Consider the following 27,350-nt stretch of genomic DNA (forward strand, 5'->3'; position numbering starts at 1 on the left):
ATTAAGGAATATGCTTGACGGTTGTAGTCCAATTGGTGGTAGGATTAGGAATGTACTGGTGCTCTTTTCCAGGAGTGACATTATTTTTTCCTGGAGAATCAGGTTTCTGAGATGAAGAGGCAAAAGCATTACACTTGGAATCCTTGCCCTTTGGCATGACGCAGAGAATCAGCTGTGAGGGGGCAGTGATGACAGCACATGAGACGTGAGCAAGAAGCCTCTGCTCTCCGTGCTGGGATGGCTCCTGGTCATCCAACCCCACTGAGAACACCACATGCTCAAGGGGCTTCTTTTGCTTCCTCCATGCACCTGTGCATCTGTGTTTGAGGCGGTATCAGTGGGAAGTGGGAGGGAGGATGAGAAGCCCACCTGGATAGAATACTTGGAGTCTTATGCTGGCGCGGCATTTGGTTCTTAGATGATGGGCTCGGTCATACTTGTTATATTTGTAGGTCCCCAGCATTCTGAAGGCCTGGCTGGCTGCCTCAGCCCTGTTTCTGGATCTGGGGGCCTTTTCTTTTGCAGCCCCTGGAGCCACAGATATTCAAGTGCCCCACACCCGCCATCAGTCAGTTTAGGAGGGACCCCTGCCCGCACCTCCTTTCAGCTGTTGCTGAACAGTCCTCAGTCTCTACTCACCTGAGCATTCTAGACATGGAAGCTTATAGTTACAACATGTATATGATGATTGATGTGATGGGATGACAGGAGCACAGATTAAGGAGGGACCAATGGGCACAGGGGTGGTCATGGAAATTTCATCAGCAGAAAAGTTGGGGCCAATGAAGGAGGTACAAATGAGTACAAGTTTTTCAACTGACAGAAGTAATATAATTCCTGAGCAAGAAAGCCTTGGAAGTGTGAGCAAGAGTAACAAGAATAGAGTGATTTAAAGTGACAAGAGAAGAGTGGGCACGATGAACAAAGGCAGGAAAGGTCAGGCAGTGACTCTGGAGAAGTGAGGACTCTGGTCTGAAAAATTAAGTGCCATGGAAGGATTTGGGCAAGGGAGTGACTGGATCAAACTTGAGTTGAACAATTTGGCAAACACTCCTGAGCACCTTGTACCTGCTGATTGCAATGAGGAGTAAATTATAATGGATCTAGGTTGGGGAAAATGTGAGAAATGATTCTCTTTGTCTCGTATTACTATAACCATCCCTACTTCCTTTTAACTGGGGTTGTTTATCTGTGTATTCACTTATTCACACAGTCATCTGTTGGTAAGGAAGTTACTTACAGTAACTTATTTGTAAGTACTTACATATGAGGTATGTTGTCCTTCTCAATACCACCTATTATTTATTTATTTATGCATTCATTCATTCATTTATTTATTTATTTTTATCTGATAATTCCATTTATTGAGCACTTACCATGTGCCAAACCATTGTATTAAATGCTTTTTATACATTATCTCAGGGAAAACTCACAACATCCCTCTGAGATAGGTCCTATTGGCCTGTTAGTCCATTCTTGGGTTCTGTTATTCTGCTGCTGTTTTGTTCCTTCAGTTTTTCCTTTGTTCTCATACTCCACAGATGAGTGAAATCATTTGGTATTTCTCTTTCTCCGCTTGGCTTATTTCACTGAGCATAATACCCTCCAGCTCCATCCATGTTGCTGCAAATGGTAGGATTTGCCCTCTTCTTATGGCTGAGTAGTATTCCATTGTGTATATGTACCACATCTTCTTTATCCATTCATCTACTGATGGACATTTAGGTTGCTTCCAATTCTTGGCTATTGTAAATAGTGCTGCGATAAACATAGGGGTGCATCTGTCTTTCTCAAACTTGATTGCTGCGTTCTTAGGGTAAATTCCTAGGAGTGGAATTCCTGGGTGAAATGGTAGGTCTGTTTTGAGCATTTTGATGAACCTCCATACTGCTTTCCACAATGGTTGAACTAATTTACATTCCCACCAGCAGTGTAGGAGGGTTCCCCTTTCTCCACAGCCTCGCCAACATTTGTTGTTGTTTGTCTTTTGGATGGCAGCCATCCTTACTGGTGTGAGGTGACACCTCATTGTAGTTTTAATTTGCATTTCTCTGATAATTAGTGATGTGGAGCATCTTTTCATGTGCCTATTGGCCATCTATATTTCTGTTTTGGAGAACTGTCTGTTCAGTTCCTCTGCCCATTTTTTAATTGGATTATTTGATTTTTGTTTGTTGAGGAGTGTGAGCTCTTTATATATTTTGGATGTCAACCCTTTATCAGATCTGTCATTTAGAAATATATTCTCCCATACTGTAGGGTTCCTTTTTGTTCTATTAATGGTGTCTTTTGCTGTACAGAAGCTTTTCAGCATAATATAGTCCCACTTGTTCATTTTTGCTGTTGTTTTCCTTGCCCGGGGAGATATGTTCAAGAAGAGGTCATTCATGTTTATGTCTAAGAGGTTTTTGCCTATATTTTTTTCCATGAGTTTAATGGTTTCATGACTTAAATTCAGGGCTTTGATCCATTTTGAATTTACTTTTGTATATGGGGTTAGACAATGGTCTAGTTTCATTCTCCTACATGTAGCTGTCCAGTTTTGCCAGCACCATCTGTTGAAGAGACTATCATTTCGCCATTGTGTGTCCATGGCTCCTTTATCAAGTATTAATTGACCATATATGTTTGGGTTGATGTCTGAAGTCTCTAGTCTGTTCCACTAGTCTGTGGCTCTGTTCTTCTGCCAGTACCAAATTGTCTTGATTACTATGGCTTTATAGTAGAGCTTGAAGTTGGGGAGTGAGATCCCCCCTACTTTATTCTTCTTTCTCAGGATTGCTTTGGCTATTCGGGGTCTTTGGTGTTTCCATATGAATTTTTGAATTATTTGTTCCAGTTCATTGAAAAATGTTGCTGGTAATTTGATAGGGATTGCATCAAATACGTATATTGCTTTGGGCAGGATGGCCATTTTGACGATATTTATTCTCCCTAACCACGAGCATGGGATGAATTTCCATTTTTTAGTGTCCCCTTTAATTTCTCTTAAGAGTGACTTGTAGTTTTCCGAGTATAGGTCATTCACTTCTTTGGTTAGATTATTCCTAGGTATTTTATTCTTTCTGATGCAATTGTGAATGGAATGGAATTGTTTTCCTGATTTCTCTTTCTATTGGTTCATTGTTAGTGTATAGGAAAGCTACAGATTTCTGTGTGTTAATTTTGTATCCTGCAACTTTGCTGTATTCCAGTATCAGTTCTAGTAGTTTTGGGGTGGAGTCTTTAGGGTTTTTTATGTACAATATCATGTCATCTGCAAATAGTGACAGTTTAACTTCTTCTTTACCAATCTGGATTCTGTGTATTTCTTTGTTTTGTCTGATTGCCATGGCTAGGACCTCCAGTACTATGTTAAATAGCAGTGGGGAGAGTGGGCATCCCTGTCTAGTTCCCGATCTCAGAGGAAATGCTTTCAGCTTCTTGCTGTTCAGTATAATGTTGACTGTGGGTTTATGATATATGGCCTTTGTTATGTTGAGGTACTTGCCCTCTATTCCCATTTTGCTGAGAGTTTTTATCATGAATGGATGTTGAATTTTGTCAAATGCTTTTTCAGCATCTATGGAGATGATCATGTGGTTTTTGTCTTTCTTTTTGTTGATGTGGTGAATGATGTTAATGGATTTTCGAATGTTGTACAATCCTTGCATCCCTGGGATGAATCCCACTTGGTCATGGTGTATGATCCTTTTGATATACTTTTGAGTTCGGTTTGCTGATATTCTATTAAGTATTTTTGCATCTACATTCATCAGGGATATTGGTCTGTAATTTTCTTTTTTGGTGGGGTCTTTGCCTGATTTTGGTATTAGGGTGATGTTGGCTTCATAGAATGAGTTTGGGAGTATTCCCTCCTCTTCTATTTTTTGGAAAACTTTAAGGAGAATGGGTATTGTGTCTTCTCTGTGTGTCTGATAAAATTCCGAGGTAAATCCGTCCGGCCTGGGTGTTTCATTCTTGGGTAGTTTTTGATTACCGTTTCAATTTCTTTGCTCGTAATTGGTTTGTTTAACTTTTGTGTTTCTTCCTTGGTCAGTCTTGGAAGGTTGTATTTTTCTAGGAAGTTGTCCATTTCTTCTAGGTTTTCCAGCTTGTTGGCATATAGGTTTTCATAGTAGTCTTTAATAATTCTTTGTATTTCTGTGGAGTCTATTGTGATTTTTCCATTCTCATTTCTGATTTTGTTGATTTGTGTTGATTCTCTTTTTCTCTTAATAAGTTGGGCTAGAGGCTTATCTATTTTGTTTATTTTCTCAAAGAACCAGCTCTTGGTTTCATTGAGTTTTGCTATTGTTTTATTCTTCTCAATTTTGTTGATTTCTTCTCTGATCTTTATTATGTCCCTCCTTCTGCTGACTTTAGGCCTCATTTGTTCTTCTTTTTCCAATTTCGATAATTATGATGTTAGACTATTCATTTGGGATTGTTCTTCCTTCTTCAAGTGTGCCTGAATCGCTATATACTTTTCTCTTAGGACTGCTTTCGTTGTGTCCCACAGAAGTTGGGGCTTTGTGTTGTTGTTGTCACTTGTTTCTATATATTCCTTGATCTCTATTTTAATTTGTTCATTGATCCATTGATTATTTAGGAGCATGTTGTTAAGCCTCCATGTGTTTGTGAGCCTTTTTGTTTTCTTTGTAGAATTTATTTCTAGTTTTATACCTTTGTGGTCTGAAAAGTTGGTTGGTAGAATTTCAATATTTTGGATTTTGCTGAGGTTCTTTTTGTGGGCTAGTATGTGGTCTATTCTGGAGAATGTTCCATGTGCAGTTGAGAAGAATGTATATCCTGTTGCTTTTGGATGTAGAGTTATATAGATGTCTATTAGGTCCATCTGTTCTACTGTGTTGTTCAGTGCTTCCATGTCCTTACTTATTTTCTGCCTGGTGGATCTATCCTTTGGGGTGAGTGGTGTGTTGAAGTCTCCTAAAATGAATGCATTGTGGTCTATTTCCCCCTTTAGTTCTGTTAGTATTTGTTTCACATATGCTGGTGCTCCTGTGTTGGGTGCATATATATTTAGAATGGTTATATCCTCTTGTTGGACTGAGCCCTTTATCATTATGTAGTGTCCTTCTTTATCTCTTGTTACTTTCTTTGTTTTGAAGTCTATTTTGTCTGATATTAGTACTGCAACCCTTGCTTTCTTCTCACTGTTTTTTGCCTGAAATATGTTTTTCCATCCCTTGACTTTTAGTCTGTGCATGTCTTTGGGTTTGAGGTAAGTTTCTTGTAAGCAGCATATAGATGGGTCTTGCTTTTTTATCCATTCTATTACTCTGTGTATTTTGATTGGTGCATTCAGTCCATTTACATTTAGGGTGACTATTGAAAGATATGTACTTATTGCCATTGCAGGCTTTAAATTCGTGGTCACCAAAGGTTCAAGGTTAGCCTCTTTAGTATCTTACCGCCTAACTTAGCTCACTTATTGAGCTGTTATATACGCTGTCTGGAGATTCTTTTCTTCTCTCCCTTCTTATTCCTCCTCCTCCATTCTTCATATGTTGTATGTTTTGTTCTGTGCTCTTTCTAGGAATGCTTCCATCTAGAGCAGTCCCTGTAAGATGCCCTGTAGAGGTGTTTGTGGGAAGCAAATTCCCTCAGCTTTTGCTGGTCTGGGAATTGTTTAATCCCGCCATCATATTTAAATGATAGTCGTGCTGTATACAGTATCCTTGGTTCAAGGCTCTTCTGTTTCATTGCATTAAATATATCATGCCATTCTCTTCTGGCCTGTAGGGTTTCTGTCGAGAAGTCTGATGTTAGCCTGATGGGTTTTCCTTTATAGGTGACCTTTTTCTCTCTAGCTGTCTTTAAAACTCTTTCCTTGTCCTTGATCTTTGCCATTTTAATTATTATGTCTTGGTGTTGTCCTCCTTGGATCCTTTCTGTTGGGGGTTCTGTGTATTTCTGTGGTCTGTTCGATTATTTCCTCCCCCAGTTTGGGGAAGTTTTCAGCAATTATTTCTTCCAAGGTACTTTCCATCCCTTTTCCTCTCTTTTCTTCCTTTGTACCCCTATAGTATGGATATTGTTCATTTTGGATTGGTCACACAGTTCTCTTAACATTGTTTCATTCTTGGAGATCCTTTTATCTCTCTCTATGTCAGCTTCTATGCATTCCTTTTCTCTGGTTTCAATTCCATCAATGGCCTCTTGCATCTTATCCATTCTGCTTATAAATCCTTCCAGAGTTTGTTTCATTTCTGTAATCTCCTTTCTGGCATCTGTGATCTCCCTCCCTCTCTGGACTTTATCCCATTTCTCTTGCGTATTTCCCTGCATCTCTGCCAGCATGTTTATGATTTTTATTTTGAATTCTTTGTCAGGAAGACTGGTTAGGTCTGTCTCCTTCTCTGGTGTCTCTGTGATCTTGGTTTGCCTGTAATTTTGTCTTTTCATGGTGATAGGAATAGTTGCAGAGCTGGGATGAGTGACGGCTGGAAGAACTTCCCTTCTTGTTGGTTTGTGGCCTTCCTCTCCTGGGAGAATAGCGACCTCTAGGGGCTTGTGCTGGGTAGCTGTGCGCAGACAGGGCTTCTGCTTCCTGCCCAGCTGTTATGGAGTTTAGCTCTGCTGTTGCTGTACACGTGGCCTGGCTCAGGCTGCTGCTCCAAAGTGGTGGAGTTGTGTTGGAGGGGGAGCGGCCGGGAGGCTATTTATCTCTGTAAAGGGCCTCCGTGCTCCCTGCAGCCCAGGGGATTAGAGTGCCCAGAGATCCCCAGATTCCCTACCTCTGGACTAAGTGTCCCGCCCTGTCCCTTTAAGACTTCCAAAAAGCACCCACCAAAACAAAACAATGACCATCAAAAAAAAAAAAAAAAATGGCTGCTCATTTTTCTTTATTCTCTGGCATCAGCCTCAGGCACCCGCTCACTGCTCTTGCTGCCCTGTTTCCCTAGTATTGGGGTCCCTGTCCCTTTAAGACTTCCAAAAAGCACTCGCCACAACAAAACAAGAAAATAAAAAAAAATGGGTGCTCACTTTTCTTTTCTTCTCCAGCGCCGGTCTCCAATACCCGCTCGCCAGTCTTGCTGCTCTGTTTCCCTAGTATTGGGGTCCCTGTCCATTTAAGACTTCCAAAAAGCACTCACCACAACAAAACAACAACAACAACAAAAAAAAGATGGTCACTCACTTTTCTTTTGTTCTCCGGTGCCAGCCTCCAGTACCCACTCACTGTTCTTGCTGCCCTGTTTCCCTAGTATCCAGGGCCCCGCGCATGCACTGTGTCTGTGCTCTGGTCCGGATGGCTGGGGCTGGGTGTTCAGCAGTCCTGGGCTCCTTCTCCCTCCCACTCTGACTCCTCTCCTCCCGCCGGGAGCTGGGGGGAGGGGCACTCGGGACCCACTGGGCCGGGGTTTGTATCTTACCCCCTTTGCAAGGCACTGGGTTCTTGCAGGTGTGGATGTGGTCTGGATGTTGTCTTCTTTCCGCTGGTCTTTATTCTAGGAAGAGTTGTCTTTGTTATATTTTCATAGATATACGTGGTTTTGGGAGAAGATTTCCACTGCTCTACTCATGCCACCATCTTGGCTCCGCCCCCTATTATTTATTTTTAAGCAAAATTTTATCCAAGTGCAGCAAATATACAGAAAAGTTCACATCATGAATGTATAAGCTCCAAATCAAGGTATAGAATATTTCTCCACCCCAGAAGGCTCTTTTGTACCCCTCTCATCCTTGCCCCCACAGAAAGTGAACAGCATTGTGACTTCTGTTATTGTAATTAATTTTGGCCTTCTTTGAACCTGATACAATTGGACCATACAGTGCAAAGTCTTTTGTGTCAGGCTTATATTGTTCAAAATTATGTCTAGGAGACTTGTCCATGCTGGTATGTATCTCAAGGCATATGTATAGCATTCTGTCATGTGAATGACCACAGGTTAGTTATCACCATGTTTTTCTTAGGTCACATGTTGGTGTTATTGTAATTTTCTTGTTCAGGGTTGGGAGGAAATCCATCCAGCCTGACATTACCGGTGGATGGGCTCAGTGGAGTGTCATTAACCCTACTCTTTATCCAAGTGGTGCCAACTTCCCCTCCCGATCAATTGAATTTCTGAAGGTCACCTTGATATCTACTACCTGGTCCAATCTGGCAAGCCCAGCAGGTACTTACCTAGGGTATATTGGCCAGACTGAGGCTGGGGCTCTCCATCTCAGCCAGGAGCTCAGAGTCCCCTCTTCTATGTGGTGCATGAAAGAGCACCTTCCATACTGCACTGTCTCTCAGCACAGGCGTGTCTCAGCCCCCAGTTATACTTTCCATGGAAGTGAAATATCCTCAGATGTAGTATACCTCTTCTGGTTGCCTTTTAAACTCTACCATTTTCCCAAAGTTTATTCTTGTTCTTTTTTTTGCTGATCATTTATCTTCAAATGTATCCCATAAAATTTTTTCTAAAATGTTTAATTTTAGAAAATTTACTATGTTTAATGTTTAATAACCCAAAATAAGTTTGGAAAACATTATACATGATGCCTTCTCTTTGGAGATTCACAAAGCATACTATTCACATCCACATACTAATGATTGAAACTTCCTGATGTAAAGAAACCTACTTTACATTGTCACATCTACCATTTGTTTCTTTTGAGAATATATATTAGTACCTCATACAACAAAGCAAAAATTACACAATACATGGCTCTGTAGAACACAGCCAGAGGAAATTCCACCTGGGCGATTTTTCCTTTCTAGTGCTATTGACAGTTTCTGAATTCTCCCTAGCTCCATTTTGATGGAAATATGGCAGAAGGCATAGCAGGCTAAATTAATCTATTATAAATATTTCCTAATCTGGCTATTTCCCCTTTGCCTGTGAGCCCCTTGAAGATAGTGACTCTGTCTTTTCATCTTTGTATCTCTCAGTTCCCAGCATGGTTCCCAGCACAGACTTGAAGTGTTCAATGAATATTTTATGAATAAATGAATGAGATGTGACAGTGTGGGACTTCCAGTGTTCAGGCATTCACACAGAGCTAGAAACTGGACAGAGGCCTTAAGATGTGCAAAGGGAAGCAGAATCACATCACAGAACATCATTGACAGTTGGAGTTTTAAAAATCTGATCAAATCCTTCTTCCTCCATTTTTCAGTTATGCCATCTACCCATTGACTTTGCTTTTTCTAATATCAGTATTCTCTTCTATAAAATTGAAATAATATCAAATTACCTTTCATATCCTCAGATGTAGTATACCTCTTCTGGTTGCCTTTTAAACTCTACCATTTTCCCAAAGTTTATTCTTGTTCTTTTTTTTGCTGATCATTTATCTTCATATGAAGATAAATCCATGTTTTTGAAATGATTAATTGTGATAGTATAACTGGATAGTATAACACTAAGTGTAATTCTGGACACAGAAGTGTCCCCAAACAGCTGTTCTCATTGGAGTCACTCTTGCTATTATTTTGTATTGACACTTTTTATCTGGTCTGTCTGCTCACACTGGGGCCTGGGTCCAAATTCTCATAGTTGGTAAGTACTGGAAGTCCACAGAACTCTCAGCTGATACATACACGGCATGCAAGTCCCACACCCTCATACCCGCTCTGGCTTTCCTCTGCCTCCAAGTGTGCATCTGGGAGGCCCGGTCATATGCCCCGTCTCTGAGGCAGACGTGCTGTCCTCCAGCAAAGCCGTGTGCCACAAAGCTTATGTTCTGCCATTGTGAAACCTTCAGTAGCAGCATCATTAGTCATTGGGCTTGAAGGGGATACCATGTTGGAAGGAAGTTCTAAGGAGAGACTCACTCCAGTATTTCCCTTAGGGGCTCTCCTAGTACCAGAGGAGTCAGCCCTGCACTGCTTCTTGCCTCTGCACGCTCGCCTCTCCTGCTGTCTGGCTCCATGGACACAGCACTGAGTCCCCACCGACTGACTGGTGCTGGCAGGTGAGGAAAAGCTGATGAGAAAAGTCAGACCCATTAAGTCCTGTTCATTCCCACCAAAAAGTGGGGGGCCAGATGTCTGTTATGAGAGAGAAATTGCTTTGAGGTGAGGTCCTAGACATATTCATTGGCAACACCATTCAACTTTAGACTTCAGAAGAAACAAAGGAAAAAGAAAACTATGGATAGGAATCTAATATGGTATGTTCAGACGTGCTGATTATCATAGCCACCCATCCCAAGTGGCTATTTAAATTTCAGTTACGGTGAAATATAATCAAAATTTCATTTCCTTGGTTGCACTAACCACAGTTGAAAGGCTCAGTAGCTGCCTGTGGATTAGTGGAAGAATCCAGGTATTGGAAGCATGGATACTGGCCATTTTCATCATCACATATTTTTCCTGGGCAGCACTGAGAGATGTGTTCATAAGAGGTATTTTCTTTTGCACTTTCTCATCTCCTCTTTCCCAAAACATGTTGTTCCCTGCCCACTAAGCAAAAGCACGTTAATGCCAGAATGTCATTAAATCAGAAGTGAGCTCCAGGTGCCTCGGTGTAAAAGCACACAGGCGGCGTGAGTGGTGGGGTATCACGCCTCCTTAAGGCAACTGGCTCCCAGTTCATGTGGTGTCTTGTTTCTCTTGCTCCTTCGTTCTTTTAAAAGTAGCCACGTGTATGAGACCAGAAGCACAATACCCATTTGTGAGCACCAGCTTCCTGTTAGCATGACACTAGTGGAAGAATCCAGCCTGTGATTATATTAAAAAGGGAAAAATAACTGAACAAAAGAAGACTGGGATTTGATCTTTCTGCTGGCAAACTTAGTTGCCTGAGAAACAGAAGGAAATTATCTCAGTGCCAAAATAATAAAAACATCATCTAAATTTGCTCTTTGTGGTAGAAAAAGGAGGGGCTGTGACTGAGAGGAGGTAGTCATTCATACAATTTCCTTTGATGTTTTGTTCAAGTTTTACTTTTGAAAGTTTCTATCAGCCTTTATAGTTTTCTAGTTAAATTTATACTTCCAGTTCTTCTCCTAAAAATGGGTGACATTTGAGTATAAATATGATGCTTTGGGCATAATTGCTTTCTAGAAAAATCTCATCACGACTCACTGTTAGAGACAGAAATGTGAGCCCAGACGTTCCTGAAACATGAATCTATCTGACTCCTTGAGAAAGCAATCATGTCTCAGGGAGTGGGGTCACCACTGCGTCTGCTCGTCTGGCCTCCCTGTTGTCTTAGATCGGAAAGCTCAGGGGATCACTGAAATAATAATTGACTGCACTCGAGTGATTTGGCATAGGACATGCTAGGAAACATTCCTGTACTTGCTCCGCCTGTCAGGAAAGTCACCCGCCAGAACCATGGCCTTTGGGGCTCGCCTGGTTTTATCCCTGGGCTGGTAGGGGCCTCAGCTCCACCATCTACAGGTCATCAGTGCCCAGTGCTGGAATCATCAGAGTAGGGACGCTTAGCTCCCAGGCCCTTCAACTTCCTGAAGAGGATACTGTCATAACCAGAGTTCCAAAAAAAAAACCTGAGCTGCCTGGAAATTAGGGAAAAAAGAAAAGTGAGTCTTTAGAATCGTCTAGAGCACAGTGTCATTAATGTACACACCATGCCTTGGAGATCTGTTAAGATGGGAACAGAGTTGAAGTTTGCCTTTGAATCATCTGAAAAGAAAGTAATTGTAAAGCAAATTAAGAATGTTAAGCATCATATAAGTAATGGTCATAAGCAAAGGTTTGGGAGCCCATTAGACCCAGGCTTCCTCCTGGCTCTGTCACTTACCAGCTATGACTTTGGGGCAAGTTATTAACCACTATGAGTCTCAGCTTTATTTATTTGTTTATTTATTTTATAATTTTTTATTAGGGTATTATTGATATACACTTTTATGGAGGTTTCACATGAAAAAACAATGTAGTTACTACATTTACCTGTATTATCAAGTCCCCACCCATACCCCATTGCAGTCACTGTCCATCAGTGTAGTAAGATGCCACAGATTTATTATTTGCCACCTCTGTGCTACACTGTTTTCTCCATGACCCGTCACACCATGTGTACTAAACATAATACCCCTCAATCCCCCTCTCCCTCCCTCCCCACCCGCCCTCCCACACCCCTCCCCTTTGGTAACTGCTAGTCCCTTCTTGGAGTCTGTGAGTTTGCTGCTGTTTTGTTCCTTCAGTTTTGCTTTGTTGTTATACTCCACAAATGAGGGAAATCATTTGTCACTTGTCTTTCTCTGCCTGGCTTATTGCACTGAGTATAATATCCTCCAGCTCTATCCATGTTTTTGCAAATGGTAGGATTTATTTCTTTCTTATGGCTGAATAGTATTCCATTGTGTATATGTACCACCTCTTCTTTATCCATTCATCTACTGATGGACACTTAGGTTGCTTCCATTATTTGAGCTATTGTAAATAGTGCTGCAATAAACACAGGGGTCCATATGTCCTTCTGAATCTGAGAACTTGTTTTCTTTGGGTAAATTCCTAGGAGTGGGATTCCCGGGTCAAATGGTATTTCTATTTTTAGTTTTTTGAGGAACCTGCATATTGCTTTCCACAATGGTTGAAGAGTCTTGGCTTTATGGCTGAGGGGCAGTTGCATCTGACATTCAGGGGGGCCAAGTGGGTCAGGAAAACTCTAAAAGGTAAAAACTATTATTATCCCCATTTTACATATGGTAAAACTGAGGCACAGACGATTCAGGTAACTTGCCCAGAGTCACACAGCAAATGAAGAGTAGAGCTTGGGTTGGTATCTAATATTCTGATGCGTTATCACACTCTTATTCTGGCACAGTCCGTATATCTTTTGTGGGCGTCTGATCTTAAGATAAAGAGCCTCTGGGGTTGTTTGCCTTATTTTATAGATGCCTAATTTATACTCAACAACCTTGCTACTCAAAGTATAGTCCGCAGGCCAGCAGGATCAATGCACCCAGAAGCAGAATCTCAAGCCCTAAATCAAACTCACGAAACAGGAGCTACATTTTAACAAGGTGCCAGGAGATCCATGACCACGTGGAAGTCTGAGAATCTCCAGAATACAATAATCTTTAGGCAGATGGACTCTCATTTGTCTCCATCCTTTACCATGTCAGCACAATGCTTGCCACTTAAGAGTAGATTTATTCTTGGTCTAAAAGTAGATCCAGGAATGTTGGATAGCTAAATAAATTGGCAAGTCCTAGTCAAACCAGGACTGACTCCTGGCTTATCTGCCCTTGAATGAATGGATACTCAGTGCCTCCAGCCTCCCGCTCAGCATGGGGTACCCCAGCAGATGCCATACATACATCTTGACTAGAAGTGGAATGATGTGTGGTAGAGACCAGCCTTCCCTGGATGTGCTATGGCATTTAAAGAGGTCAAATAATGCCAAAGCAAGCAGAAGAGTGATTATGCACTTATTTTTTTTTATTTTGGTATCATCAATCTACAATTACATGAGCAACATTATGGTTACTAGACTCCCCCCATCATCAAGTCCCCCCCACATACCCCATTACAGTCACTGTCCATCAGCGTAGTAAGATGCTATAGAATCACTACTTGTCTTCTCTGTGTTGTACAGCCCTCCCCCCTCCTCTACATTATATGTGTGCTAATTGTGATTATGCACTTATTCTTAACAGTTTTAAGATAAGCTCTGCTCAGTTGGGTCCCTTGTGGACTCAAAACTGATTCTCTTCCCTCTTAAGCCTCTCTACTGTTTTGCCGTTGTTTGCAGCTCACTCAGAATGTAATTAAATTTGAGGATCAGTTTGTCCTGTTAGAGACTGGATATGCTGAAGTGGTGGTTTTTATAACTTAAATTATCTGAGTGAAAGAACAATTACAATTTGCTTCTAAAACTGGCCAAACGTCAACTTTCATCACAGTAATTCTCAGCAGATATTAGTCTCTGCAAAACCAGCGTATTGTATGAAAGGCAACAAAGAGGATTTAAATAGGCCTTGGAAAAGATATTGATAATCTGGCTATATTAATCCTGTTTTCTACCCGAGTGTGAAATTACTTGTTTACTCTACTTATCAGGGTTTGATACAGCTGATCACTCCCTGACTGAGCTGTATTATGTGATCACCTTTCAGCAGTGAGCTTCAGCTGGGCCAGAGCCAAACAATGTGACTTCACTAGCCCAGGCACAGTGTCCAAAGTCAAGGTCAGGATGGCTGTTATCTCTGGGCAGCTGCAGGAGCTCAGGAGCTCTGGGACATCTGGTCAGAGCTTGCATTCATGTGGACATGGGGGTAAGCCAGGGCCCTGAGCATAAATGTGATAGGTTTAGAGTTTTATCTTCAGTATCTCCACATTCATTTCATATACCCTGTCCCCTCAGAATTGAAGATTTATGTTGTTTTCATCACCAGTCTACAAGTAGTATCAAGATGGACACTACTTAGATGCAGGAAAGTATAAGAAGAAGTCCCTGACCTAAAGGAGCTCATGTATGTGTGTATCAGAGACTGACCACTGTGGTGAAGTGACCCAGTGATGCCCGGACCACATCTCTCCTCTTTCTCCTCCCTCGTCTGGATCTGCAAACCTTTAGACAAATCCAAGTGGGAGTCCATTTGGACTGTTATAACAAAGACTGGGGGTGCTTATAAACAACAGACATTTGTTTCTCACAGGTCTGCGGTTTGGAAGTCCCAGCTCAGAGTGCAGGCATGGTTGGGTGGGGGTCCTCCACTGGATTTCAGACTTCTCACTTCATCCTCACTTGGTGGCTTGGGGTGCTCTTTGGGATCTCTTAGCCCATTTATGAGGTCATCCTCATGACCTGATCACCTCCCAAATGCCCCACATCCTAATACCATCACCTTTGGGGATTAGGATTTCAACACATGAATTTTGGGGGACACAAATATTCATATCATAGCAATAGAAAACTAGCTGTCAATGAGTGGGCAGTCAACAGAGCTGAGCCTTTCAGATCCTTAAGCAGAAGAGGGTAGGGGAGTCAGTCGGGCAGGAAGGAAGAGGTAATGACCAGCACAGTAGTCTTAGACAACCACAGAATATTTTTCTCCTCCAGTCTGATCATCATGTTGTACCAGATTGATTTTTACCAAATGCTTATTTGGTTATGCTCATTTTCTCAGCTAAATCCTCCATGTATTTCCCATTGCCTAATGGAATGATTCATAAATTTTCTGGATCATATACTCTATTGGCTTAAAAAAATCTCTGAACATTTGTCCCAGTTCATTTAATTTTAAATTGTTTAATAACTTTATAAATTTATTATAAACTGATAAATAACTCAGATACTATTTGTACATATAGCATAGGATATATCATTGATGATTATGTGCATAAATCCATATTTCAAGAAGCCTTCTTAATTTTAAATTATTTTTGAAGGACAACTTTTGACACATGTGATTAGGTAGTCACCATTGTCTTACTCTCTGCCTTGTGAGTATGTGAGAGTTACTGGCTATGCATATGACTCCTCAGACAAACTACTGTATTGAGAAATGGCTGTGTGCTCTTAGGTGAAGGGTGGTATGTCCAGATTGTGTGGGTTATAAAGACAGAATGCATTTAAGGTGGCTGGTAGAACTTTGATCCTAAAGTAACAGTGGGAATTCTAAGAAAGTTTCAGTCAGCAGGAGGAGAATAAATTATTTAATCTAATCTTGAGAGTAGTGTGAATACAATATTAATAGATTTACTTTTGAAGCACCTACTATATATCTGGCATTGTGCTAATCAGTTTACATATATTATTTCATCTACTTATTATAGCAATTCTTCAAGGCAGGGATTACTATTACAGAGGATAAACACCCTGCTCAAGGTCACATGGCTAGTGATGAAGGAGTCAGGATTTGAAGGGGGAAGGAGCTGTATGTCTCCTTACAGTCTTTTTCCCATCACACCTCACAATTAAGAGTAGGTATTAGAGAAGATGTGTCATTCTAAAGAAAAAGCTTATGTGCTATAGGAAGGAGTCAGTGGGTCTAGAAAGTGGGTGGATGAAAGGAGCCCATCTGGAAGGGCCGCAGACTGTATTGTTGCCGCTCTGGGATGTTCTGGGGAAGGCACAGCTATGGAGACAGTGAAAAGATCAGTTGCTACCAGGGGTTGGCAGGGAAGGAGGGATGAACAGGCTTAGCAAGAGGATTTTTAAGGCAGGAAAACCACTCTGTATCACACTATAATGGTGGATGCATGTCATTATGTCCCTAGTCCATTATACCTTGTGTCCAAACCCTTAGAATGTCCATCACCCCCAAGAGTGAACCCTGATGGAAACTAGGGACTTTAGATGATGATGGTGGTCAGCGTGTTCATCAGCCGTGACAAATGCCCCACTCTGGTGGGGACACTGATAATGGGCAAAGCTGTGCATGCATGGGGGAAGGGGATATATGGGAAATCTCTGTACCTTGCTCTCAATTTTGCTGTGAACCAAACACTGCTATACAAAAATTAAGTCTTTAAGAAGAAAGAAAGATAGGGGTTGGACATGGGCCTGCAAGGATGGGGCAGTTAGAAGAGATAGCAATGCCTCCTGGAGACAGGACAGGCCACTCAGAACTGCACAAGAGAAATGTGGATTCCAGGAAGCTGGTTAACACATTCGAAAAGGTAAAATTTGATAAGACATTGACTAAAAAATAAGCTGTCCTTTATCAAAAAGTTGATAAAGAATTTAACAACTTCCAACACTGCCTGAACACAAAGCCATCTTCTGCTAGTCTCCTCTCTCTGCTCATTTTTTTATACATTGCATTTTTGTCTGTGCTCTTCTTGCTACTTACTCTAATAACTGTCTACTCACAACCTGTAAAAATAGAGGAACATAATTTATTGAGCTGTTCATTTATGATGAGTGCATCTTCTATACCTGAATAAAATTTACTTAAAATAGAAGGAAAGTATGATTCTATATGGGAGTTGCAATAATCAAGGTTGAAATAAATAAAAACTGTACCCACTGTTCCTTGGTAGAATCAAACCATTCTCCAGCCAAAGGTTTTACATGTTGTAAAAATAGCATTTGCCTAGAAGATAGAAAACTAGCATTCCAGCCCCAGCTCTGCCATTAGAATAACTGTATGACATGGGTATGATGCCAGTTCTCTTTGAGTGTGAATTTTCTCATATGTAAAAAAAAAACAAAACAAAAAGACAAATATCCCAAAGTCCCTATTAATGTTTAATATGGTGAAGGTAAAGCAATGCTCAACTTCCACCAATCCCACCATACACAGACAGAATCTCCACCTCCTGCCCAGCTACATATTTGCTCAACCTGGTGTTTTGGGACAGAGGTCGTAAAGCATTTTCTGAAGAGGGCCAAATAGTGAATATTTTAGACTCTGGAGGCCATGAAGTTTCTGTTGGAACTACTCAACTCCGTAATCACAGTGAAAGCAAACACACACAATATGAAGTGAATGAGCACACTTGTGTCCCAATAAAACTTTATTCACCAGAACACATGGTGAGCCACCTTTGGCACACAGCCCACAGCTCCTCCACTCCTGTTCTAGTACATAAGCTTTTAGCCTTCTGTGCAATTTCCTTTCAGCACATATAAGGAAAAACCTGAGCTCACAATGATGAGATAAATAGGGCACCGGAGAGTTAGACTGTGAAAGGAAGGAAGGAGGGATGAGAGGGATGGAGGGAGGGAGGGAGGGGAGAGTGGAAAGCCGAATGGAGAGCGCTGTGTGGGAGCACTGGGAGGAAATTCTGGTGGGGAGTGTTCAGATTGGAAAAGGCTTGGCTTTGACATGCAGCTGGCAGCCAGGTTCGAAAGGACCAGCTGGTGTGTAAGAGTGTGTGTGCTCTGCGCTGAGGCGCAGCCACCACCGTGTGAAAAGGGCGGCATGGTGGACTTGGCCATGGTACGGTGTCAGGCACCAAGGGAAAATTCACTGAAGCATTGCAGAGGGAGGTAAGGAAGGGAGAGCTCAGCCTCACTCCTGGGTGAAGAAATCCCACCAAAGGGCACCCGTGCTGTGTGCGGTTCCTCCTGAGGGAAAGGACAGCCATGGCTGCTTTTCCTAAGGAGTCTCCAAGATCACAGAGCTCCATGAGAGGCACATGGGGTCTCACTCCTGAGAGAGCCTTCCTGAGTCCTTACAGGGGCGACCTCCTCAGAGAAGGAGAGCACTGGCGGGCTGTGGGGGATGCCTGCACCCCCAGGGCTCCAGGTGCAGGGCTGTTACGAGGCTACTGTGTGGGGATGGAGGGGGCCCTGCAGTGCTTGCCTGGGGCTGCTGTTTCCTGAACTGAGGGCCAGAGGCTGTGAGCTTTTCCTTCCACACAGTCTCCTCATTCTGTCCCCCTTTTCATTCTGAATTCTGATGTGGCCACTGGAGGGGAGGGAAGTGAGAATGTGCTTATGCATTCAGGGTAGGATATCAGATTCGGGGCATCTGTCATGGACTGTGTCTTTAGGGAAGACAGTACTTCTCCGTGTCATTACATGGAAGGAAAAGAAGAGCTGGATTTTTAGGGACTCTTACAAACTTAGAATGTGATTGATTAACCAAAAAATCTGTAAAATTTCACACAAGTCGTGCACTTGATATAGAACTAATTGTATTACAGTTTGCAGTCCATTGCACTAATTCATTAATTTTCTTTCACAGACTAAAAATTTTTACCAAGCAAATGTACGCAAATCAAATAGGAAAATGGTGTTCTTAGCTAAGTGCACTGCCATCTGTGGGTTTTTGGTGGGGGGAGGGTTGTTTGTTTGTTTCACTGGAATAGTACCACTGGGATGGAAGGTAAGATAATAAATACATCCAACATTTGAAACTGTGTGTGGAATAAGTTCCTGAAGGATAGCTGGGAGGCCCTCTCCTTTGATAAACATTCTGGTGACTGGCATGTCCTTTTCTTTTTTTCTTGTCATAAACAGAATGAAGAAGATGAGCAACATTTATGAGTCGGCTGCCAATACTCTGGGAATCTTTAACAGCCCCTGCCTGACCAAAGTCGAGCTGCGCGTGGCGTGCAAGGGCATTTCTGATAGAGATGCTCTTTCCAAACCAGACCCCTGTGTCATCCTCAAGATGCAGTCCCATGGGCAGTGGTTCGAGGTAGGCATGTCCGAGGAAATGGGCAGAAGCATGGCTGGAGGATTGGTTCAAAATGCTTTTCATTTCCTGTCTTCAGGAAATGGAAGATTCTAGAAATGATTATGACCATGTTTCTGTTTACATTGTGATGCTTTTAAGTGGCTGCTTTAATGCTATGGATATTTTGACATTTGCCCTTAATTTGTGTGCTCATCATGGACTTGGGGCCCCTGGAGAAGAGCTGGGAGGACAGCCCTGCAGGGGCCACCTTACACAACGTTTATTTTTGGTGTGAGAACACAATATCAGCTAAACTTTACTGGATGCTTATCAGTGTCAGGTACTGTTCTAAGTACTTTATGTGGAATAACTAATTTAGTCTTCACAACAATCCTAGGAGGAAACATACAGAAAGGTTAAGGACTTGCCCAAGGTCATTCAGCCTGTGAATGGGAAAGCTAGTATTTGCACCACACAGTCAGGCAAGGCACCAAAGCCTGAACTCTTTATTGCTGTTTATACTTCCCAGTGCACTGGTGTGTTTGGCTGTTTGTGTGGTGATATTGCAGGTTGAGTTCTGCAGTTTGGTTTTGTTAATTGATTTAAAAGCTGAAACATACTGGATGACGACTGGTTTTAAAGAATGATTGATTGACTGATCGATTGATTTAACTTTTTTGCTCCTGGATGGGTGATATAAGTAAACAATGTGTCTTTAGATCTGGTCTGAGGTGAACAGCAGGAGAGGGAGGAGCCGCACGCAGCTATCACCACCTCGAGGGGAGCTAGGTACACAGCGGCCCTGGGTGGGGTGTGAAGCCATGCAGAGTAGACCCAAGAGTACACAGCCACCTGCTTTGAACCCCTTGCAACAAACTCCTCACACTGTCCCTACTTCTCCCCTTGTTTGCAAATAGCTGGGAGGTCTTCTTCTAAGGGTAAAAGTGTCCACTGCACAGTGGCAAGAAGGCTGGCAGACCTGGGAGGCAGCGTGCTTATTTGTTCATATGCAGGTGATAAAAGCAACTTCTCTGAAAGGGAGTTTTGATAGAGGTTGGTGAGAGGATGAAATTCTAGGGAGGAGGCAACATGGATGGAGGGATGAATGACAGGTGAGCAGTTAGGGATCTTAATTTAACTGCAGACTCACCCAGGGCATCTGCTGTGAGCATGAAAACAGCACTTATAGGTCTCTTATGGCATAAGGTCTTTTTTTCCTTCTAAATAGTCTCTGTGACTTTGTTGGTGGGCTTTATTGCTTTTCTTTTTTTATCTGGGAAAAATAAATGGAATGCCTACATTTAAAAAGTCACTCTTTGAAAATTAGAGGAAAGAAATTCATCTCCTAATAACCCCTCTACATAATTTGACTATTACTTGTATATATGTCTTCCTTCTGGCATTCATATTCCTACATGGTTGTTACCATGCATGTAAAATTTTCTTTCCTTATTTTATTACTTAGTAGTATTTTTTCCATATTGCTAAAATACCCCTGTTTTAAAAGCTGAATAATATCCCATTAAATGAACTTATTTAATCATTTTTCTATTTTTTTCACTTTGAAGTTGCTTTCAAAAATTCTGTATTTTAAACTGCAATGAATATCTTTGTGTGTAAGGCTTTCCCTTCTGTTTAATGGAACTCTTAGGAGAGGTCCATGGTCAAAGTGGAACAAGTTGGACAAAGGATAGGACAATTCTGGGGCTTGTGATCCATATTTGCCTAATTGCTTTTCTAAAGTGCCCTATTACAGTGTTACTCAAAGTATGGTCTGCTCACAGCTATGGGATCATAAACATTTTATTACCAGTGCATGGTAAGATTCAGGAAAAAACAAACTTGTACCACAAGATAAATTGATTCACTGCTTCCTTCATCTAAATGTCTTACTCTTTAAAAACAGGAACTTTAGCTGAACCTTCAGCATGCTTACTGATATGCCTGCTTCATATTCTGGCACTCTGAGGAGCACTTCTCTAATTTTACACACTTAACGATATACATTCAAATACAGTCAGGAAAACCCATGCAAAATAGCCAATAATGGATTTGAATCAGGTAATAGGAGAGCTGGAAATGCTGAGAAACCACCTAGAGACAGGAGAGAGCCCAGACATTCACAACAGGAATCTGCTGCTTTGCTTAGCATGGCACACTAGTGTGCAGAAGCCAGCCTGTAGAGGCTTGGTAAATATTCAGGAATTTTGCAAGCCTGGCTATGGGTACTTATTACCACAGACGTTGGCCAACATTTCAAATCAGGTCACCGTGGCCTCCAGAAAGCCAGTTGTTAAGCACTTAGCCCCACGCCACTGGGTGGGAGGGACAGAAGAAGGAGATAGTTGTACAGGACCAGCTACCTAGCAGAAGCTGAATCCATGGAAGGAGGGCCTCTCTGTGGGAGCCAAAGGCTGGAAGTGCTTGCTGAAAGGGAGATGAGGGCACTCGGGCCCCTCCTGCTGTTCTCGGTGACTTGATGGGAGCCATTTGGCGAGGTCTGCAAGGAAAGACTGGAGAAGGCCCTCCAGAGCTAAGCCTACAAAGCTCTGACCACCCACAGTCACTTGGGAGCCACCCACCCTGTCATCAAGGAGGACACATTGACTTAGTGCTAAACCTACTTTTCAGTATAAATTCAGCAAGTGGTCTCATGTTGAAGTTCGAAGCACCTGACAGCCTGTTTATACCATGTAGCTACTACTGTCTACATTCAGTGAAGGACAGCAAACATGGCCAATGCACTGGGGCCAGACGTACTGATGTGTGCATTTCCCAGTCTGCCTGCTACAGAGTGTCTGGTTTTACAGAGGGGCTGTTATGTGCAATCCCAGGATGGAGAGAAAGCCTTGCAGACCAGAATTTACACTGGCTAAGACAGTGCTTTCTTTATGGGGAGCCTGGTAATCCACTAAGTGAAGAAAAAACAACAAACTGAGAGGCTAAACTCATTTGCATAATGGAGAGGTTGTGGGGGGCGGGTATATCGGGGTGAAAGCAAGAAGCGCAAGGTAAGCTCATCTTCCAGAGAGAATTTTGAGTCTTGGTAGAACAGGCCATGTATTGGTGCCATCCTGCTGGGCTCTGGGAAGGAATGTTCTCCATCCCTCTGCCCAGTAAGGCTGTCACTGCTGCAGAAAGCTGCTGAACACTTGAAAGGTGCATGGTGCAGCTGAGGAACTGAAATTTTTCATTATTTAATTTTAACTAATTCGAGGGTAAATGTAAATAGATGGTACTGTTCCAAAGTCCCTTTGCTGCGCTACAGAATTTGGCTGGGTTGGAGAGAAAAGGGAATTTATTAAAATGTTACCATTGGCTATTAATTTTACAACTTAATTTTTTGGGGGAAATGTGGCTGGAGATTGACATTGTTTTTTTATCATTTGGGGTTGCTGGCCTGTGCTTTCTATAATGGGATGGCAGCAGGGAAACCCTGTTATGCCCTGGTGGACAGTGACTCAGGTCACCACAGCAGTAGATGGAAGTACGTGTGCAGATGGCCTGCCCATGTGGAGAGAACAGTTTCTCTTTTATTGGCTCTAGGCTGTTAGCAGTGGGAGAGAACATTTGACCTCTACAGTCGATCATAAAAATGTATGCCTGGTTTTTAGACTCAAAATGACCTATAATCTGACCTTCTGTGTTGTTAATAGTATCCAAGAGTCAATGAGGAGAAATCTGCATCTGAAATAGTGGAAACCAATTGTTATGAAATGCACAACAGACTGTTGCTCTTTCCAGACCAGCAGAGTTTGGGATGCACGTCTGAGGAATGAGAAGACAGAAAGGAGGCTTCTGTTTCCTCCTAGAATATGGAGATGCGACGGCCTTTTGTTGGGTGAAACTTGCAGTAAGTTTTTGATGGCCGTTATCGTAACTGTTAAAAAGCAAGGAAAAGTTGTAGCTTGGAAATGCATTCCAAACTGAGGATTTCAGACCTACCATTTAATTTCCTGAATTTAGAATCATACCCATTTTTTAAAGATCTTGCCTGCACCCACTCCTGGCAATAAAATGGCAACAGGATATGGCACAGTTACATGTTCCAAAGTCCCTTTGCTGTGCTACAGAACTTGACTGGGTTGGGGAGAAAAGGGAATTTGTTAAATTGTTACTATTGGCTATTAATTTTATAAATCATAATGATGATTTAGAACACATTTCATTTCCCAATGAAGAGTGGAAATAAATTCCTTCAGCCTTCCAGTCCTTCACTAACTTTTGGAACCGAACATTATAACCAAGTGGGAAAAATTAACACCTCTCAGAGATTCAAAGGCGAGGCCTTACCTGGAGCATATGTCTGTCCTCTGGGCATGCTATATGTTCTCCGTGAAACAGAGCTAAGCTCACAGCATGTGGTCCTTGGCAGAGATCCCGTAAATGGCAGAGTGCATATTCTCATTGCAAGAAGCCAGATTGTTCCCCACACTGCTTGAAAATTGCTTCAATCCTTTACTTCCATTTTCCCATATAATTTTAATCCACAGTTACTGAGTTCCTCCATAGGAAGTTCTAAGTAATTCTGAGGACTAATCATTCTTGGATCAATTCCATATGAAACCTGTTAGGATGAGTCATGTGCTTTGGTGTATTGTTGGTAACACTAATAATTGTTAGTAATAATTTCTGTGGTTTTATCTAATATCAGTTATCAGTAGACTGTAATGCAAGATTATTATTGTTTATAATAATACATTCCTATAGCACTTCATATTCACAAAGCCATCTACTTTAGTTATTTCATTTGCTTCTCACACCAGCCCCATGAAAAGCTGTCTCAGACACTGAAGTTAAGTCCAGCATGTACTGAACACCATGAAGAAGACATGCTTTGTGTCCTAGAGCACCTCAGAGTCCAGTAGAAGAGCTCATGCTGTCTTAGAGACAGAGTGCTGGAGGCTCAGGGGGTCATGAGACCCTGAGAAAGGGGGTCCCCACAAGGTCCTGACTTAAGTGTCTTCTTTTGCCTGAATGTGCAGTGGGTACATACTTTGTGCGGGTCTCAGCCTACCAATTACCAGTGTTGTGGTTGGACCGGCCCCAAAGATTCCTATTATGGTCATTAAGAGCATCTTATTATGATGACCTTCAGCAACAGCTGTCAGGGAACATTGGAAAAAAGGGACCTGGAAATCACACAGCATGACAGGTCACACAGCAAGGTCATGGGTAGAGAGAGAGTGTGCACAGGCCTGGGGTTCTGCCTGTACTGGATTTGAAGGTGGGGCCTAGGGTTCCATAGGTTCACTCTTTTTTTGGTGAATTTAAAACAGGAGAGTGGGAATTTAAAGCTTTTTTCTCAGAAAGAGAAAAAAAAACAAGTAGTCCACATGGGTAGTTACTCAAGTCAACCAAGAGCTCTGACACCACGGGGAGTTAGCCGGCCGACCTCTAGCGCAGTGGCACTGCCTGCTCACTTAGTGCAGAGAGCCCTCTGTAAACAGAGGCATCAAGTCAAAGCTTAAGTTAGGTGCTCGCATTCCAAAGAAGAAAAAACAGCTGTCAGTCCTTGTGGCAGTGGGCCATTTCAGGGGTGCCCAGCCTACCTTCTGCAGGGTGGGTCTACAAGCCAACCACTCTTCCAGCCCTCTGTGACTTCCCATCTTCTCTCCCCACTTCCCACCCACCCAGGTGCAGGGCTGGAGGCTGCGAGCTTTTCCAGCAATTCCTTCCTGGTTACAGGCTCGTGGACAAGTTTCTTTCACTCCTGGGAGAGCAGTGAGTCTTTTATGTGTGGAGCCAGGAGGATGAAGGCCAAAATAGCAGCTTCACGCATATGTGAGGTAATCAACTTTCCGTTGCTCCAAGGTGCTAGTATTTTATGAAAATAGGTCAGTCAGTATGAATGATGATAAAATAAGGGAGCCATTTATATGTGTTGATACCGGCTATGTGTTAGCCACTTTATGCATATTCTTTTTAAACCTCCCAGCTACCTGCAAGGCAGACTTTATTAACCAGGTAAGGAAACAGGCTGGACAGAGTTAATAAATTACCCGAGAGCACACAACTAGTAAGTAGGAAGGCTGCAGTCTGGTAGATTCCAAAGCCCATATTCTCTCCATCTATTCAGAGATTGTGAACTTGGGGCTGGAGGCCTCCATCTCATCTCCAGACATGTTCATGCTGTTCTAACAAGTTTGCTACACTGGTTGGGAAAACTTAAAGACTGGGAGATTTTTCAGAACAACTCCAAATTTCTGGTTTCTTTTAAATAACCCAAAAGTCTGTCAACATGGCACCTTTAATCCTTGTGCAGCAGTGCTTGGAGATGGTTAGCGGCTGCCCAGACCCAGAGAATGAGTCTGTCCTTCTACTTCCTACCGTGAGCCCGTTCCACTCACTCATCCTGACAGAACAGCCTGCAGGTGTTTGAGCCTAGGGCACGTGCCTGCAGCCTCTGGGCCGGGTCTCTAAAATATAGTTAACCTCGCAATTGTGGACACACACAAGAGCTAAAAAATGAAAATTAAGTCAATTAAAGCATTTCCTCTGCATACCACAAACAAGTTTCTTTTTTGAAAAGATTTTCTGTTCACACTTTGCTGACTTGCAGCACCTTGGTGGCTAACACCCAGCCTGACGGATGATAAAAACAAGTTTTATGCAGTTGTTCAGAAAGTTTCAACTGTGGTTTCACATCAAACTCCCAAGTGGGAAAACTTTGATGTTGCTTTCTAACTCCCCCTTAACACATTCTTAACAAGAATAATTTATTTTCTTTGAAAAAAATAAAAGTACAGAATGTAGATTTTGGTGATATTAGGAATCTTCCCTGAGCACTGAATAGAAAAGAAAACAAAATGAAATATTAGAACTAGAAAATATTTCCTCCCTTCTGCCAGGGGTCACATCCCTGTTAGCAGACCCTGTGCTTGCATGATGTTCACTCTAAGTGACGCACTTGGAAGGGGGAAGGAAGATTATTGGGTTGCTTTCCATGTGACCAAGTGGCTTTCTTATCATCAAAATCTGAAAATTGTCAATATCATGATGTCTGAGAGCAGAATTGCACAAGATAGGAAATTGGGGCTGCAAATGAGGGAAAAACAATTTAAACTAAAATCTTGTGTTGACTATAAATTCTTTTGTGTGGACTGAAGATGATTTATTTTTTGTTTGTTTATTTTTTTCTCATTGACTGAGATGTTTCTCAGTTTACTAGCTTATGTTTGGTACATACTAACTGCTTCCCTGAACATACAGATTCAGTTGGCTCGGCTGCCTTTTCCTTCCTCCGCCAAATGATTCAGTTTGAAACTGGTATTCCAGTGAGCTTTTTCCTGATGATCTCTGTTGGGTAGCCCATCCTTCTCCATCACTGTCTTCCTTTTGTCACCATCAATCGCCTTGAAAGCTGAGACTCTAGGAGGGAAGACTATTTAAAAACAAATAAGCAAGCAAATCAGGAACAAAGACATCTCCAAAGAGGCTCAGCATTGGAATGATAATAGTAACACAGGTGCTAAATGTGTATTATAGACATTATATACATCTCTCTTCTGGGGTAAGGGACCCAGCAGAGAGAAAGCGTTTATAAACTGTCAATGAATACATCAGTTCTCACTATTCATTTCCTCTTGCTTATTCCCTGGTAATCGGTGCTCATTTATTTACTTATTTTTTATTAAGGTATCAATAATATACAATCTTATAAAGGTTTCACATGAGCAATATGGTTATTACATTCACCCATATTGTCAAGCCCACTGCAAAGCCTATTGTGGTCACTGTCCATCAGCATAGTAATATGCTATAGAGTCACTACTTGTCTTCTCTGTGCTACACTGTCTTCCCCGTGATCCCATGCACCATGTGTACCAATCATAATGCCCCCTAATCTCCTTCAACCTCCCTCCCCACCCACCCTCTCCTACCATTCCCCTTTGGTAACTGCTAGTCCATTCTTGGAGTCTGTGAGTCTGCTATAATTTTTTCCTTCAGTTTTGCTTCATTGTTATTCTCCACAAATGAGTGAAATCATTTGGTACTTGGGTTTCTTCACCTGGTTTATTTCACTGAGCATAATACCCTCTAGCTCCATCCATGTTGTTGTAAATGGTACGATTTGTTTTCTTCTTATGGCTGAATAAGTCATTGTGTATATGGATGACTACTTTATCCATTCATCTACTGATGGACGCTTAGGTTGCTTCCATATCTTGGCTATTGTAAATAGTGCTGTGGTAAACATGCAGGTGCATATGTATTTTTGAATCTGGGATATTGTTTTCCTTGAGTAAATTCCTAAGAATGGAGTTCCTGGATCAAATGGTATTTCTGTTTTTAGATTTTTGAGGTACCTCCATATTACTTTCCACAATGGTTGAACTAATTCACATTCCCACCAGCAGTGTAGGAGG

General features: G+C 42.0%; 1 protein-coding gene across 6 annotated transcripts in view; it reads left to right on the forward strand.

The window, feature by feature from the left end:
* Positions 1 to 27,350, forward strand: part of CPNE4 (copine 4) — a 451,414-nt gene that overhangs the window by 110,149 nt on the left and 313,915 nt on the right. For 4 of the 6 annotated variants that reach the window (XM_036992546.2, XM_073222626.1, XM_073222628.1 and 1 more), the window contains exons 2-4: positions 18,822 to 19,002; positions 22,726 to 22,834; positions 24,619 to 24,770. In XM_036992546.2, coding sequence (XP_036848441.1) covers positions 18,822 to 19,002; positions 22,726 to 22,834; positions 24,619 to 24,770 — 442 coding nt within the window. Of the gene's footprint in view, positions 1 to 18,821; positions 19,003 to 22,637; positions 22,835 to 24,618; positions 24,771 to 27,350 lie in introns of those variants that run through there. The other 2 variants (XM_073222629.1, XM_036992548.2) reach the window with 2 other exon arrangements.

Source organism: Manis javanica, chromosome 15 (assembly GCF_040802235.1).
Source record: "Manis javanica isolate MJ-LG chromosome 15, MJ_LKY, whole genome shotgun sequence".
NCBI classification, from domain to species: domain Eukaryota; kingdom Metazoa; phylum Chordata; class Mammalia; order Pholidota; family Manidae; genus Manis; species Manis javanica.